At 44.8% G+C, this 14,016-nt stretch overlaps 1 protein-coding gene across 7 annotated transcripts in view; it reads left to right on the top strand.

Moving 5' to 3' along the window:
- The window catches only part of DENND1A (DENN domain containing 1A), a 496,671-nt gene that overhangs the window by 329,597 nt on the left and 153,058 nt on the right, over positions 1–14,016 (top strand). For all 7 annotated transcript variants that reach the window (XM_032865818.1, XM_032865820.1, XM_032865816.1 and 4 more), the window contains one exon: positions 12,886–13,011. In XM_032865818.1, coding sequence (XP_032721709.1) covers positions 12,886–13,011 — 126 coding nt within the window. The remainder of the gene's footprint in view (positions 1–12,885; positions 13,012–14,016) is intronic.

Here is a 14,016-nt window from a genome sequence, read left to right as displayed (position 1 = left end):
AGAATAGTCCATCTCTTACTGATCTCCATGCCTGTTTATAGACTTCATGTTTATCTCAAGGCCGCGTGGCTGCAGAGAACAAAAGCATAATGTCCCCTCCCTCCACAACCATTTAACTGCTTCACCTGTTTCTCTCCTAAATTTTAAATAACATCTCTTATTCCTTCAAGAATATTAAGTGTAGGGGGACCCTGGTGGATTGGTTGATTAAGCGTCCTACTCTTGATTTCAGCTCAGGTCATGGTCTCAGGGTCATGAGATCAAACTCTGCATCAGGCTTCGTGCAGGGCATGGAGCCAGCTTGAGATTCTCTCCTGCCCTCTCTCTCTGCTCTTACTTGCCCCTAAAATATAATAATAATAATTAATTAATTAATTCTTGAAAAAATAAAGAGTATTAAGTGTAAGCTGCTTAGCCAATACATAGATTGTAGGGCTTTTAAAAAACTTGATCAAAGGGAGTTCAAACTCTTTCAGGCTTCCAGTGATGTGGACATACCACATTTTATTACTGGGGAACAAGATTTCCCATGGCTTAGTTAGGGTCCTTTTTAATATTCATTGGCCTGGAATTTGTAGGCTTTTGTGTGTGCACATATATGTGGAAGCCTTTACTGTCTGCTTACTCTTTGTTTTTTGTTTTTTTTTACTTCATGCTTTCTATAGCCTGAGTGGTGCTCTTTCATAACACACTTTCTTATATGAGGATATATGTAATGGGACATTAAAATGTATTCATTTTTGACCCAGAAATTTGACTTCTAAGATTTTTTTTTCTGGCAAATATTTCTACATGGAGAAAGCCATGTAACCAAACAGCATTGTTTATGTTATGTTAACCAAAGTTGGAAGCAACTTTAATATCTGAAATTAAGGGGAGTAATTAAGGTAATCTAACCTATTGCTATTCAGTGGTGTGTACCCTGCAGTCATTAAAAATGATGGTTATGAAGATTATGGGCAACACAAGAAATGCTAAAGATTCGATTTAGAGAAGAAAGCAGAACATTAAGTGATATATCCACTATGAGAATCATGAAGAAAAACAATCAGATACCCAGAAATAAAAGATTTTTAAAACACCTTCCAAATTGCCAACAGTAGTATATTAAGACAGTAACATTATGGATTAGCACTTTTTCTCCTATTTTCCAGATTTTCTATAATATGATTATTACCAGTTTTATAATGGAAAAATCATCTTTCCTCCTCTCATCTGAAACACTGGAATGTTTTGGCTTTGGGCCTCATGGCTTCTACGTCTTCAGGTGTCTGCCTGTCACCAGTCATTCATCCTTCATCCTTTTAAGTAATTGTCTGTAGGTCTCTGTTCTGTGTTGGCCAGTCTCCATGACAGTGTCCACTCCATACCTCGTAAGTTTCATGCAAAGAGAGAGAAGGAGCATCGTGATCCAGTGCGTCCTGCCCTGAGTGTGTGTATATGATTTGTCAACAATCAAGTATTTTATGGGAGTTTATGGGACTTCATTAAAGATGCTGGAGCAGGAGCACTGTGGGACATCAGAAGAGACCTCAGCAATAAACCGCAACTCCAAGCTTTGGAATGCAGTAAATGTTTAAGAGACTTCCTTCCTTTCATTACTGAATTTTACTTTACTTTTATACCAGTAAAGAGTTGTGTTTTATTGGTTGAAATTTCTTGATTCCGTTTCCCCAGGTCTGTTTAAAAGCTACATTTTATCTTTGAGGATGTTTGGCTCGTGGTAGAGGAAATGCTGCCAGCGAATTCAATTTACTGGCAGAGCTCACAGATATTGTACACGGATTTCTTTTTTTCTTCTTTTTCACAACTGCTACATAAACACAGCTGGGTTTAATATTTGTCGTAACAAAGATTTAACTTGAATCATTTTACTCTGGGTAATTAATGCTTGGAATCTCGGCTACTTTTTCGTTCGTCCGCTTGTAATCCCCTGCATTGCTTCGCTCCGGCTATCTAGATAATGAAGTGCGCTCCTCTAGGTCTTTGCCCTGCCTTAAAACTGCTTAATATTTGGCCGTTCCCACTAGAGAGCAGATGCTTTTCTTTGCAAGAATTGAATTTCTGTCAGCTCTTTTATGCATCATGTGTTTGGAACTGTAAGTGGATCAAGTTGTTCATCACAGCAGGGACACTGTGAAGCACATCTATTATACACACTTCCCACCCCCCCTTTCCTGTTTTTTTCTCCCCCGAGGAGGTGGAGATGCCCAGATCCCGTTGGGAGATATCTCACTCCGTGTGGATGTATCCATGTGATCACCAAGGATCCGGCCTGGCTGCATCCCTAAGCATGGAAATTCTCTATCCATTCGGCCCAGCATTGTTGCTGAGGCAGATCCTGCTTTTATCTCTGTAAACACCACGCACTTCATTAACTCCCAAATATACACCAAGTTTGGGTCACTAAATAAACCCACCAGGCTTAGCATAATGAGTGACGTTTCAGTAATTGGTGCCCTAGAAAATGTTAATTGTGAATCCATTATTCTTTTCTATGCTGCAACAATGGCTGTGTAGTTTTGGCTTTGGAGTTGAGTTGTGCAGAAGAATGGTGGCCATCTATGAGGCTCCTACTGTGTGCCAGGCACTGTGCTAGAGGCCTTGAAAATCTTGACATTTAATCTACATAACAATTCTGAAACAAATGTCTGGTGGGGGGAATACGTTACCCTGTTTTTATAGAGAAGAGAAGAGGTTAAGTAACTTCCCTAGAGGCCTCCAGCAAGCAGATAGCCAGCCTCGGAGGCAGAATTTGAACCCAGGCTCAATCAAGACACTTCGGGGTGTTGTACCTTCATGCTCAGGGTTTGCTAGACAATACGTTCATCCATCAGTCAGTCAATACACTGATCCATTCCACATGTCTGTCAGGACCACGTGGCATCCCTGGCCGGTTGGCTTTTACCAACGCCTCCGTGTCCACCTAACTCTGAGCTGCTCAGGTGATGTTTGCAGTAGGTCCCTCAGTTTTGCTTTTTCTATCAGAGCTCAGTGTGCATCTAATCTGACTTCCCCAAGCAACCGCCCATGTTCTAACAGTTTGCATTTTGCGAGTTTTGGTCCCTAGATTGAGCTTTGAGCTGATGGCTAAAAATTCCAAATCTGAGTAGTTTAATTTGTCAATGTTGCTTTGAAAAGCCGGAGTCTTGATGCTGTTCCTGCTGTGATGCGCTCATCTTTCAGGTCTCAGATAGTGCTGCTGAGAGCGAAAGTGCATTTTGGTGCATTTTTAATAGATAACATTCAATTTGCAGGAGTCATTCTGGGACATTCACGTTCTGCCTGAAATAGCGCTGGTCTATAGAATTAATTATGGTTAAACAGATAGGTGGCTTTTGCCCATGAAGAACATCATTAATCTCTTGATAAACATTTTTAGTTAACGATTAACTTTAGTCTTTCTGCAAATACTTTTCATTAGAACCAGGCATTAGTGTCCTGGTTCATTAGAAATAGACCAACCCCTTTTATTTTTGATTTGCAGTCCATTTTGTTGTTGAAAGATGTTGGCATTTAAAAAAAAGAAAAATTGGCGGAGGATATACTGTAAAAAAAAAAAAAACTCAAAAAACAAACAAACAAAAAACATGTATAACGTCCCTCTCGCAAGTGCGTATCTGTTTTTTCAAAGGTAACTTACATTTGTATTTTGTGCCTTGTGTTTGCAAGAGAATGGTTCTTGGTTTATTCATGTTGACAACTGAAAAGCCTTAGACCTAATTAAAAGAATTTCCACGAGCACCTTTACTGAACCATTTCATTACGCGGCACTGCACAGATTGCATTGTGAAACATGGTGATGGTTTAAATCTGACCTTTAAACCTAAATGGCCAGAAGTATGGGGGAGAAAACCCTTCTCTAAGAATACTCCCCGGATGCATATATGTGGATATAGGCATACACGTATGCACATATTTGGTTAGAAATAATCCTTTTATTGAATGACCACCTAATAATATAAATACACATCTATTCTGAGCTCAGATCTTGCTTGTAGCCTCCTTGAGCTTGGGCAGAATTTTCAGCTGCATTAATTGTGTGTGTGTGTGTGTGTGTGTGTTAAAGCTAAATTGTTTTATAGGGAAAACAAAGACAATTTCACTTCCTCTGGGCAAAAAAAAAAAAAGGCGCTTGGAAGAAAAAGAGTATTACAGATAGGTAGAAAAATACAAAAGTTGTTGCTGCTGTGTTTCAGTTTAAAATGCGGAGGGACTTGGATTAAACACACGGCAGGGGCTGGAGTGCTTTAGTGTGTGCAAGACTCCTCCTGAGCTTTGTTTGGCAGATAGTGGAAATGGGCCTTTTTGTTTTAAAACTGTGCTTTTTTAGTCCCAAGAATGTCATCCTGCGGACTCGATAGTTTGTTCTCAAGATGCTCAACAAAGCCATTATAGCATATAGTGAAGTAGCCATTCACGTAATGAAAATTGATCCTTTTGTCTAACAAAAGCTGCTTAGATTGTAAGGCTCGCCTCTAACTTTCTGACTTAATGCTCGACCAGTGAGATGTCAGAAGAGACAGAGGGAGCAGAAACCTGGGCCCCTAGGGTCATAGCCAGCTCCAGCTTGGAGCTCCACATAACTAGCACAGGCCCCACTCCCCCATGGAGAACCGGGATCTTTGAGGGGAAAATGGGATGCAGAAGAACCAATTAAAGCCAACTGAGGTCAAGGTACAACCATGTTCTCAAGAAAGAAACAGAAAAGCAAGGAATGAAAGGAAGCAATAATGGAGATATATTAAGTTGGGGAAGAAATAAACCAGTATCAAGGACAGATCTAATTTGCTGATTTTAAGAAATCCTGGCACCAGTGAGAATCCATGAAATAGCATAGACTTTGGAGTAACACAGACTTGGGCTTGACTTTGGCCTCTGCCCTTTGCTATGTGACATGGGGCTGAGACTCACTTTCCTTATCTATGTAGTGGGGATAATCCTGCCTGTCTAGCCCGGTTCTGAAATTTTAATACAAGTGGGTTTGAAAACACATGCCATGGCATTTGGTGTCTAGTAGGGGGGTTAATAAACACTAATTCTTCTTTTTTTTCCCTAATGAATTCCTGGTTTTCCCAGAAACTTGTTACTGTGAGAGACAGTGGGGTGGGATTGCCTTTACATTTCAAGACTTTTTGCTTCAAATGGGAGCCAAGAACTAAGGCCTTGGTAGATACACTGCCATTTTTCACTACCAATGTGAAGTAGCAGAGGGTCAATGTAGGTGTGTCCCTGGAAATGGGAAAACAAGGCAGTAGTTCATTCTCACCTCTCCAGACCCAGACATTCCCCCAGGAAATCTTATAACAAAGCCTTGATAGCTAGTTTCTTCTGGAAAGGAAGAATCACTTTGCCTTAGTCCTTACAGGCCATTTTCCAAGGGGCAAAGAAAGTGTGACTCTCTGGCTTTCCCCCCCAGCTGCTGCTGGGTGTCCTACTGGTCAAAACAAGTCTTTTAACTTCATTTCTGACACTGAGCGCTTAATGCAAGTGGGGCCCCCTGCACAGTCTGGCTTGAGACAGACTCTTTAAAAGAATGCATTGCTGTGTGTCTTTGAGGGGAAGGTCCCTGGGGAGTATATGACAGGGAACCTTGGTCTGTTTTGAGGGGTCAGACCTCGGGAGTGATTCTCTTTGAGCCGAGACCTGAAGAGTGAGTAGTCGTCCCGCATGGTAGCCACTATTCACATGTGGCTATTTAAATTTTAATCGATGAAAATGGAATAAAGTAAAACTTTGAGTTCCTCAGTCACCCAAGGCACATTTCCCGCACTCACTTGCAGCTGCCACAGCAGACGACACGGGTGATAAATTACGGGCAGAAAGGCCAGGTGGACAGCACTGGGTTTGCGGGCGAGGGGGCGATGGTGCTGGGAGCGCTCCAGAGAGCAGGCCTCCCGCAGGGCTCGGGGTGTGAGAGAGGCTGGTGTGACTGGGGCCCAGATGGCGTGGCTGATGCTGTGGAGGGGATACGGAGCCTCAAATCTGAAAGAAGCTGAGGGTAGTCACTCGGGCCTCACAGGCCGGGCTAAGACTTTAGTCTCTCTCGCCCAAGCAGTGGGGAGTCTGCACAAAGACCCTCACACTCAGAAGGGCACAAAACAGAAGCTGAAAACCTCGCTGCAGGGTTCATGCTTTTCGGGCCCGATCCATGGCATTTCAGATTTTTCATGTGTATATAAACTTATGTGGATAATACGACTTTTTAAATGATTTGTGCCATATGAATTGCTCAGCACCTTGCATTTTTGCCCCTGTCTGGCAGGATTTTGTGGACCTCTTTTCCTGTCAGAGGTGGCTGGGTGAATCGTGGGCCACCTTTCTCGCCATCTTCTGCCACCCACCACACCTGCCACAAGTTGCAACCAAGTATTAGTGAAAGAAACCTATATTTACTGAGCACAACGAGCTTATCTTCATTCTCGTGGGGAGGAAGATACATAAATACTGATTATACAAAAAGCTCAACACTAGGATGGCGACACATGCCACTCGAGAGTCCCTTTTAAAGTGGTAACGAGCTACCTTGTGGCTCTTCTGGGGGAGACTGACTGCAAGCTCTCCTGCTGGGCCCTGGTCATCCGAGGCTGTTCCCAGCCCCTTCCCGACACAGGGCCTGCAAAGATGAGGCGTCAATGAAAGGAATGAGCTCCTGTGCCTTGAGAAAGAGCTGTTTGTTCTGACAGAGGGCATGGCAGAAAGAGGCTTTGGGGGTTTTTGCTGTTGTTTTTGTTTGGTTGGGTTTTGTTTATTTTTTGTTTTTTTTTTTTTGTTTTTTTGTTTCGATAGAAGGATTTTGTTCAAGAATGGGGGTGGGGGCGCCTGGGTGGCTCAGTGGGTTAAGCCGCTGCCTTCGGCTGAGGTCGTGATCTCAGGGTCCTAGGATGGAGTCCCACATCGGGCTCTCTGCTCAGCGGGGAGCCTGCTTCCCTCTCTCTCTCTGCCTGCCTCTCTGTCTACTTGTGATCTCTCTCTGTCAAATAAATAAATAAAATCTTAAAAAAAAAAAAAAAAGAATGGGAGTAGGTAAAGGACACCCAGGCTTTTAGGAATGGTGTGGAGGCCTCCGAAACTCAGTAGAGTGTTGGACAGTGTTGGACATGGAGCTTGAGCCAAGCCCATCTGTGGAAGGCCTCTAATACTATGCTAAGGAATTTGGACTTGATCATGTTTGCACTACGGAGCCTGTGAAAATTTTGGAGGACTGGAGTGATGGGATGCAGCCTCTTGTTTTAGAAAGTCCAGTTCATGCAAAAGACGGATGAAACTGGGATGAAAATAGAGCCCTGCAGTTAAAAGACGGTTGCAGTGGTCTAGGGACAAAAGGAAACGTGAACACCGAAGAACTGAGGCACTCATTGCCTCCACCAGCCATTTCCCATCCCCTGGAATTTAAGCCTCAGAGCAGATGGGTGTAGCAGAGACCTCATTTTACAGCAAAGGAGACGGAAGCTCAGAAAGGTTAAGAAAGTAGGAGGGCTGGATGTCCAATCCCAGACTAAGGAGTGCGTGGGGACAGAGAAGCGGGTGAAGGAAGTCAAGAGACCCTCGGTGAGCAGGTAGAGCAGGAACCAGGGATAGGGAACTCTGCTCATCATTGCACAAGTTGCGTTTGCACTGTTAAGACTGGGCAAGTTGTTCGCTTTCACCGAGAATTCGGTTTTCCTTGCATTTCTGGTTGCATCTAAATGGTGGCTTTCATTTAGAAAGAAGGGGAAAGGACGGGTACGGATGGGTATCAATTTCTCTCCCCACTCCCCATCCTTCCCAATGGAGACCAGATTCTTCTAATGATCAGTTACTAGAGAACGTGATCCCAGACTTTCCTCCAAGTGGAGAGGTTCGACCACTGGAAGTGCCTCTCCGGGTATCTAAACACTCTCTCGCCCGCTCTTTCATTTAGCTGCAATTGCTAACTGATTATACCAGTGAAGCCCAGCTGGCCCTTCTGGGAACTTAATCTAGCAGGAGAGGTAGTGACCACTCACCAAAGACCCACCAAGGCTGTCCAAGGGGCCAGCAGGGTGTCGTGGACCCTGCCTTAGTAGTCAGGGAAGGCTTCTAGATGGCAGGACATCTGGATCCCCTCTTTCCCTTAAACCAAAGTAACCTTTAATTTGACTACTAAGGAAAAATACCTCATTTGAATTCTTTATTCTAAAAGGAACATGTGCTTTTTAATAAAAGATAATCAAAACAATCGAAAGTGCATAAAATAGAAAGGGAAAGCATCCATCTGTAGGTAAAGTTTGATCCATGGCATTTTAGATTTTTACTACCTATATCAACATAAATTTTTAAATGATTCATGCTGTATAGCTCTGCAACTCACGTTTTTCCTCCCATTTGGCAGTATTTTGTGGACATCTCTTTATGTGAGTTCAAGTCCTGTCAGATACTTTTCAGCAGCTATGCAGTATTTCATTGTGAGGATGTGGTATAATTTACTTAATTGACCCCCACTGATAGGCACTTGGATGGTCTTTTGAAGGGTGACTAGATCTTCCACAAATAGAGCAGGAAGGGACAAGAGACAATGCTGTGTGAGTTGTTGGCCTGTGTGTGGGCTGGAGAGATGTGAATGCTTCTAAATCATAATTCACTGTCAGTCCAACATACATTAAGTTGGGCTGAGGGAAGTGAGGCCAGCTGAGCAGAGTGTCACCAACTGCTCGGAGAAGTTGGGATGTTTTTCTGCAGGTGGTGATGGCCCAGGGTGGGGAGCATTGAAGGATTTTGTTGGAGGGATTGAAATGACCAGATTCATATGTTTCTGAGATTACTAGGACAGCTGTGGGTGGGTGGCATTGAGGGGATACCGAGCACAGCCTGTCTAGGCAGCTACACCACCAGTCTGGGCCAGAGAGGAGGGATGGAGCTCTGTGGCACAGTGCCAAGGTCATGGGCACTGAAAGGGGAGGGTGGGTTTGGGATATTTGGGGTGGTGCTGATAAGATGCGGAGAATGGTGTTGGGTAGGGAAGGAGGATTACGGAATCTGGCCTAGGAGACGAGCTGGGTGATGCTGCAGTGGCCAAGATGGGACACAGAAGGCGATGGGGGTAGGGGTGGGGGGGTGCATTTGAGAGAGGCTGGTGAGTTCAGTGTAGCATCCTCTTCCCTTTGTTTTCTGTCTTCCTCCTGATACCTCATTAAAGGAGAAAGCCAGCCTCATCAGCATTTCTGTCGCCCCCAGATTATGCCTGATGAACCCCAATGTTAATGATTTGACCAGAACCCCCACATGGGCTCCTGGCAAGTTCAGTTTTAGATGTATGACTCTGGGTTATTTTCAGCCTCCGATTTTCACCCCTCACTTTTATTTAAAGGACAAAATGCTATCACCAGTTATCAGATGCGCATATACTTGAAGTTTCAAAGTTTGCAGTGCTGACAAAAGCTTCTCCGTGTTGCAGGGTGAGGAGAGGTCTTCAGAAGTCTTGGCCTGAGTGGTCACAGGGGCGCCGGGAGCCCAGGACCACTTGGCTGGTTTCAGACCATCTGGGGCGGGCAGGAAGGCAGACACTCTTATTTGCTCAGTTACAATCAGCAACGACTTCTTTGTGTAAAATGATAATGAGGCCATTAGGAGAGGCTCACCTGAAGAGCAGCGTTGTGAATCCAAGGTAATTAAACACCTCCCGGATGAAAGGGAAAGGCCAGGGAAGGTTAAGTGAGGAATAATCTGCCGCACAGGTGGCCCAAGGCCTTTGAGGAGCCAGAAGAGTGACAGTGGCTTGCACAATTTCAAAGGACTGAAACGTCACCCTCATCCCTGGGAGAGGCAGGATTTCTATTATTGGGAGGGTTGGAAGAGGGCAATATTTTGAACCTTTTAATGAAGGATGTTTTGTTTTGTTCCATGTTGCTACTTCAAGTTGAAAGTCCACGGCAGAGTCTGCCTGGCTGCTGAGTGGCCTGCGTTGCTCTGCATGGGCTCATACCACTGTGGCCCTGGGGCTCGTCCCAGTCAGTAGGATGTGGACACCCAGGTGTTGTCCACGACTTCACATGTCCTTTTCAGCTTATCTTCATAAGTTCTGGCAATAGGATTTTCACCATGCAGACTCTGGCCTCAAAATCTCTTGGTGTCTCCACATAAAAGTTTCTACATGCATGTTCATAGCAGCATTATTCATAATAGCCCCAGTGTGGAAACACCGCAGACGCTCGTCAACTAGCTAAATACGTAGGGTAAATAAAACATGGCATAGCCACACAATGGAATATTATTCAGCTGTGAAAAAGAACGAAGTGGTGATAAGCGCCACAGCATGGAGTCACCTTGTTTACAATGAGCTTATGCTGAGTGGAAGAAGCCGGTTACAAAAGACCTCTTATTGTGGGATGCCGTTTGTATGAAATGTCCAAAATAGGTAAATCCACAGAGACAGAAAGTGGGCTAATGGTTACCTAGGACAGGGTGCAGGAGGAGGGGAGGAAAATTGGTGGGGTGTGAGAAGTAACTGACAATAAGATGGGTTTTGTGGGGGGTGATAAAAATAGTTGGGGATTAGATAATAGTGATAGTTCTACAACCTTATCATTATACTAAAAACCACTAAACGGTATACTTCAAATGAGTGAATTTTATGGTCCACACACAGTAGATCTTAATAAGCTATTTAAAAATCCCTGGGGTACCTGGACGACTCAGCTCAGCGTCTGTCTACCTTCGGCTCGGGTCCTGATCCCAGGGGTCTGGGATCAAGCCCCATGTCGGGCTCCCTGCTCAGCGGGAGTCTGCTTCTCCCTCTCCTTCTGCCCCTCCTCCCTGCTCATGCTCTCTCTCTCTCTCTCAAATAAATAAAACTTTTAAAATAAAAATCCCTTATCAGAAACTTGTTAGTAAGAAATAATGTCCATGGAGCATTTTTTTCTTTTTTTTAAGATTTATTTATTTGAGAGAGCATGTGCGAGTGGAAGAGGGGATTGCAGAGAGATAGACTCTTCTTAAGCAGATCGTGACGTGGGCCTCGATCTCATGACGTATGAGATCACAACCTGAGCTGAAACCAAGAGTCAGACACTCAACCAGCTGAGCCGCCCAGGCACCCCCAAGGAGCATTTTTAAAGTCTATGTAATCTATCCCAGACCAGCGATCATTAATATTTTTAGGTTCACAGGTACCTTTAGGGATCTGAGGAAGAGTGTGGAGCCTATGTCCAGAAAAATGATCGTCATTCATATTAACAATTTGTAGGTGGTTCATGGACCACCTGAATCTAATTTTTCTATTTTATCCTTAAATAATGTCAGGCCATCAGGTAATCTTATATCGAAGCCCGTACAGATTCCTGAAATATTCTCTCGATATGTCACCTGCATGCTTGAAAACAGTCATTAGGTTTACATTTTCCCTCAAGACGAAGGAAAAAAACTCCTTAATGTACTCACAGCACTTCTGACCTCTGCCTTTTCCTCTAGTCTCATTTCAGGCCATGTTCTCCATCACTGTCTCCCCTGAAACCATAGTCCTTTCTGTTCTCCGAGCTCCTTGTCACCACAGGCTTTTTCCCCTGTTCCCCGGACACTGTTCCTTCCCGTCTTTGCTAGGTTCTACTTCAGCTCATCCTCCAGATTTCTGTTCAAGCCTGATTCCCTCCAGGAAGCCTTGCTGACTTCCTCAGTGAGCTCTAGCATAGACTCATCACGTAGCAACGCCGCACGGGTTTGGTATTTTCCTCACCGGAATATAAGCTTCATGTGGGCAGGGCCCAGGTCTGGTTTTTTCCACCGTTAGATCACGTTGACTCAAGGCTATCACATTGCCAAGTTCCAGGAATACTTTTCACGTGGAACAAATACAGCGTGAACGGTGTGCCCAGAAGTTGTGTAGTGTGGCAGCCTGAGGTAAATGGAAAGAAACAGACCAGGAAGCTTGGTATTATCTCTCATGTTGAGGGCAAGAGCCATCACGTCACACATGAGGATTTCCTACACTGAGGATTCACAGGAGAAATCTCTTTGAGTTCTCACTTTCAGGAAAATGCGTTTTCATTTGTGCAAGTGGTTTGTTTGTACTACATGGACCCAAAGAATCTCACAACTTGAGTTTCTCTTTTTGCTTTGACCACTAGGAGGCTCTTAAGTCAAATTTGCAGGCCAGTCTAGCCACCATGTAAGGCCTTATAGCTTACATTTATATACTAAATATTTCTGGCTGCTTTCCCAGTGCCATGGCTTTCTTGACTATTTTCCTGAATCTCTTGAATACATATCTGTAAGGCTGCCATGATTCCTTTAGAGTATGAAGGATGTAAGAGTATATATGTTATTCTTCTAGTTACTTTATATTTAATAAACATAAGTTATCATGTATTTAATAAATATATATCATATGTGTTTTTGTATTTAACATGTATCCAGAGTATGAGATGTGAGGTATATATGTTATAAATAAGCCATTCATTTCTAATATTTGTAAGTAATTTGAAGACAGAGTAGACTTCGAACTAAAACAATTTTTGTCATTTGGGCTCAGATTATAAGACTTTCAAGTCATATTCCAATTGGCCAGTTCTTGGGCTTGTTCCTAGGCACGTAATCTAATCTCTCTGCGACTGGAGCAGGAGCTTGTAAGATAGGAGCGCTGATCCCTTCCTTGCAAGACTGCGGAAAGAATTAAATTAGAAAATGCATGTGAACGGGCATATCTAGTACATTGAAACTACTCAGAAAATGGTTTTGGTTTGGCTCTTACTCGATACGCTCGATTCAGTTTCAGAAACCTGCCCCAATATTGAATGCGGTTTGTTCTCCAGCCCCTGAGCTGTTAATTCCACCCCCCTCCCAGGAAATTTCTAGAGCTCCGTATGTATCGGGTTTTGCCAGCCGTCCACCCTCCCTGCCCTCAACCCGCGTCTCCTTTCTCTCTGTCACCAGATCTCTTCCCTGAAGAACCGGCTAAAGAAGGTGTCCACAACTACTGGCGATGGCGTGGCCAGGGCCTTCCTCAAGGCCCAGGCGGCTTTCTTTGGCAGCTACCGAAATGCTCTGAAAATTGAGCCGGTGAGTAGCTTCTTGGCATTTACAAATCTACGTCAGGGCTGAGAAATGTACCTCAGGGGTCACAGGAATTCAGCTCTTCACCTGGCGGTTGAATTCACCCAGAAGGGGTTGTGCGTCTGTGTCGTGAGGGGCTGAGGGGTGCCCCCCCTTGCCTTTCCTCTTAGCGTGAGGAAGCCATGCCACTCTGTGTGAAGCGGTCACTACTCCTGTGAACGTTAAAGACCTGTCCCCTCCCTGGACAGTGGCACCAGCTGCGTGTTAAGACAGGGCCCAGATCTCTCACATACCTGCTCTCTGAGGATCTTTTCCACTTGACAAATGGGGAAATTGAGGCTCAGAAGAGACATGACTTGCTAACCCAGCAGAGGAGCTGAATAGTCCCAAAACCGTGCTTTCCCTCTGTGTCTCCAGGCCCTTTTCCTAGGAAGGCGCCTCTGCTCCACCCTTGAGAAAGCAAGGCATCCTAGGGGTTCACTCCTCAGACGCTCCCAAAGCGCACTTGACGTGCTGAGTGCGCGGTGCATCGCAAACTGGGGAATAACGTTCTCCCCTTCGGCGGCCCTTTGGCCTTCCTGAGCTACTGAGGTATCCTCGTCCATTCCCCTGCCTGCCCTGTGCGGTGGGAAGTTACTGTGAAGATGCGAAGATATTTAGAGGCAACCCTAAAACCAAAGAAAGTACAAACTCTCCCAGCCTCAGTGGGAAGCTCCCGTCTGATAACCCTCTACTCTGCCTACTTCCGGCCTCTTGGCCACAGAGAATGGAGAACTGGGCTTGGGCCCAAGTCACCATGCGTAGGAGGGAACACTGGGGGGCGACCTTAACGACAGCCCTATTCTCTCAAGAGCGCAGAGCCTCCTTCATCCTGAGCCGGCGGGCGATGGCAGCCACATCCAGCCTGGCTGGAGTGGGTATGAGGAACCAGCATAGGTCGCACTGCCTATAGGCCGGGACTGTTTGTTTCCGTCTTGGTTTTCACCCTCAGCATTTTATTCTATTAAATGA

This window comes from Lontra canadensis, unplaced genomic scaffold (assembly GCF_010015895.1).
Source record: "Lontra canadensis isolate GAN:19392208 unplaced genomic scaffold, GSC_riverotter_1.0 scaffold30, whole genome shotgun sequence".
In the NCBI taxonomy this organism is placed as follows: Eukaryota; Metazoa; Chordata; class Mammalia; order Carnivora; family Mustelidae; genus Lontra; species Lontra canadensis.
The sequence above is the reverse complement of the archived record's forward strand: the minus strand, read 5'-3'. Positions and strand labels throughout refer to the sequence as shown.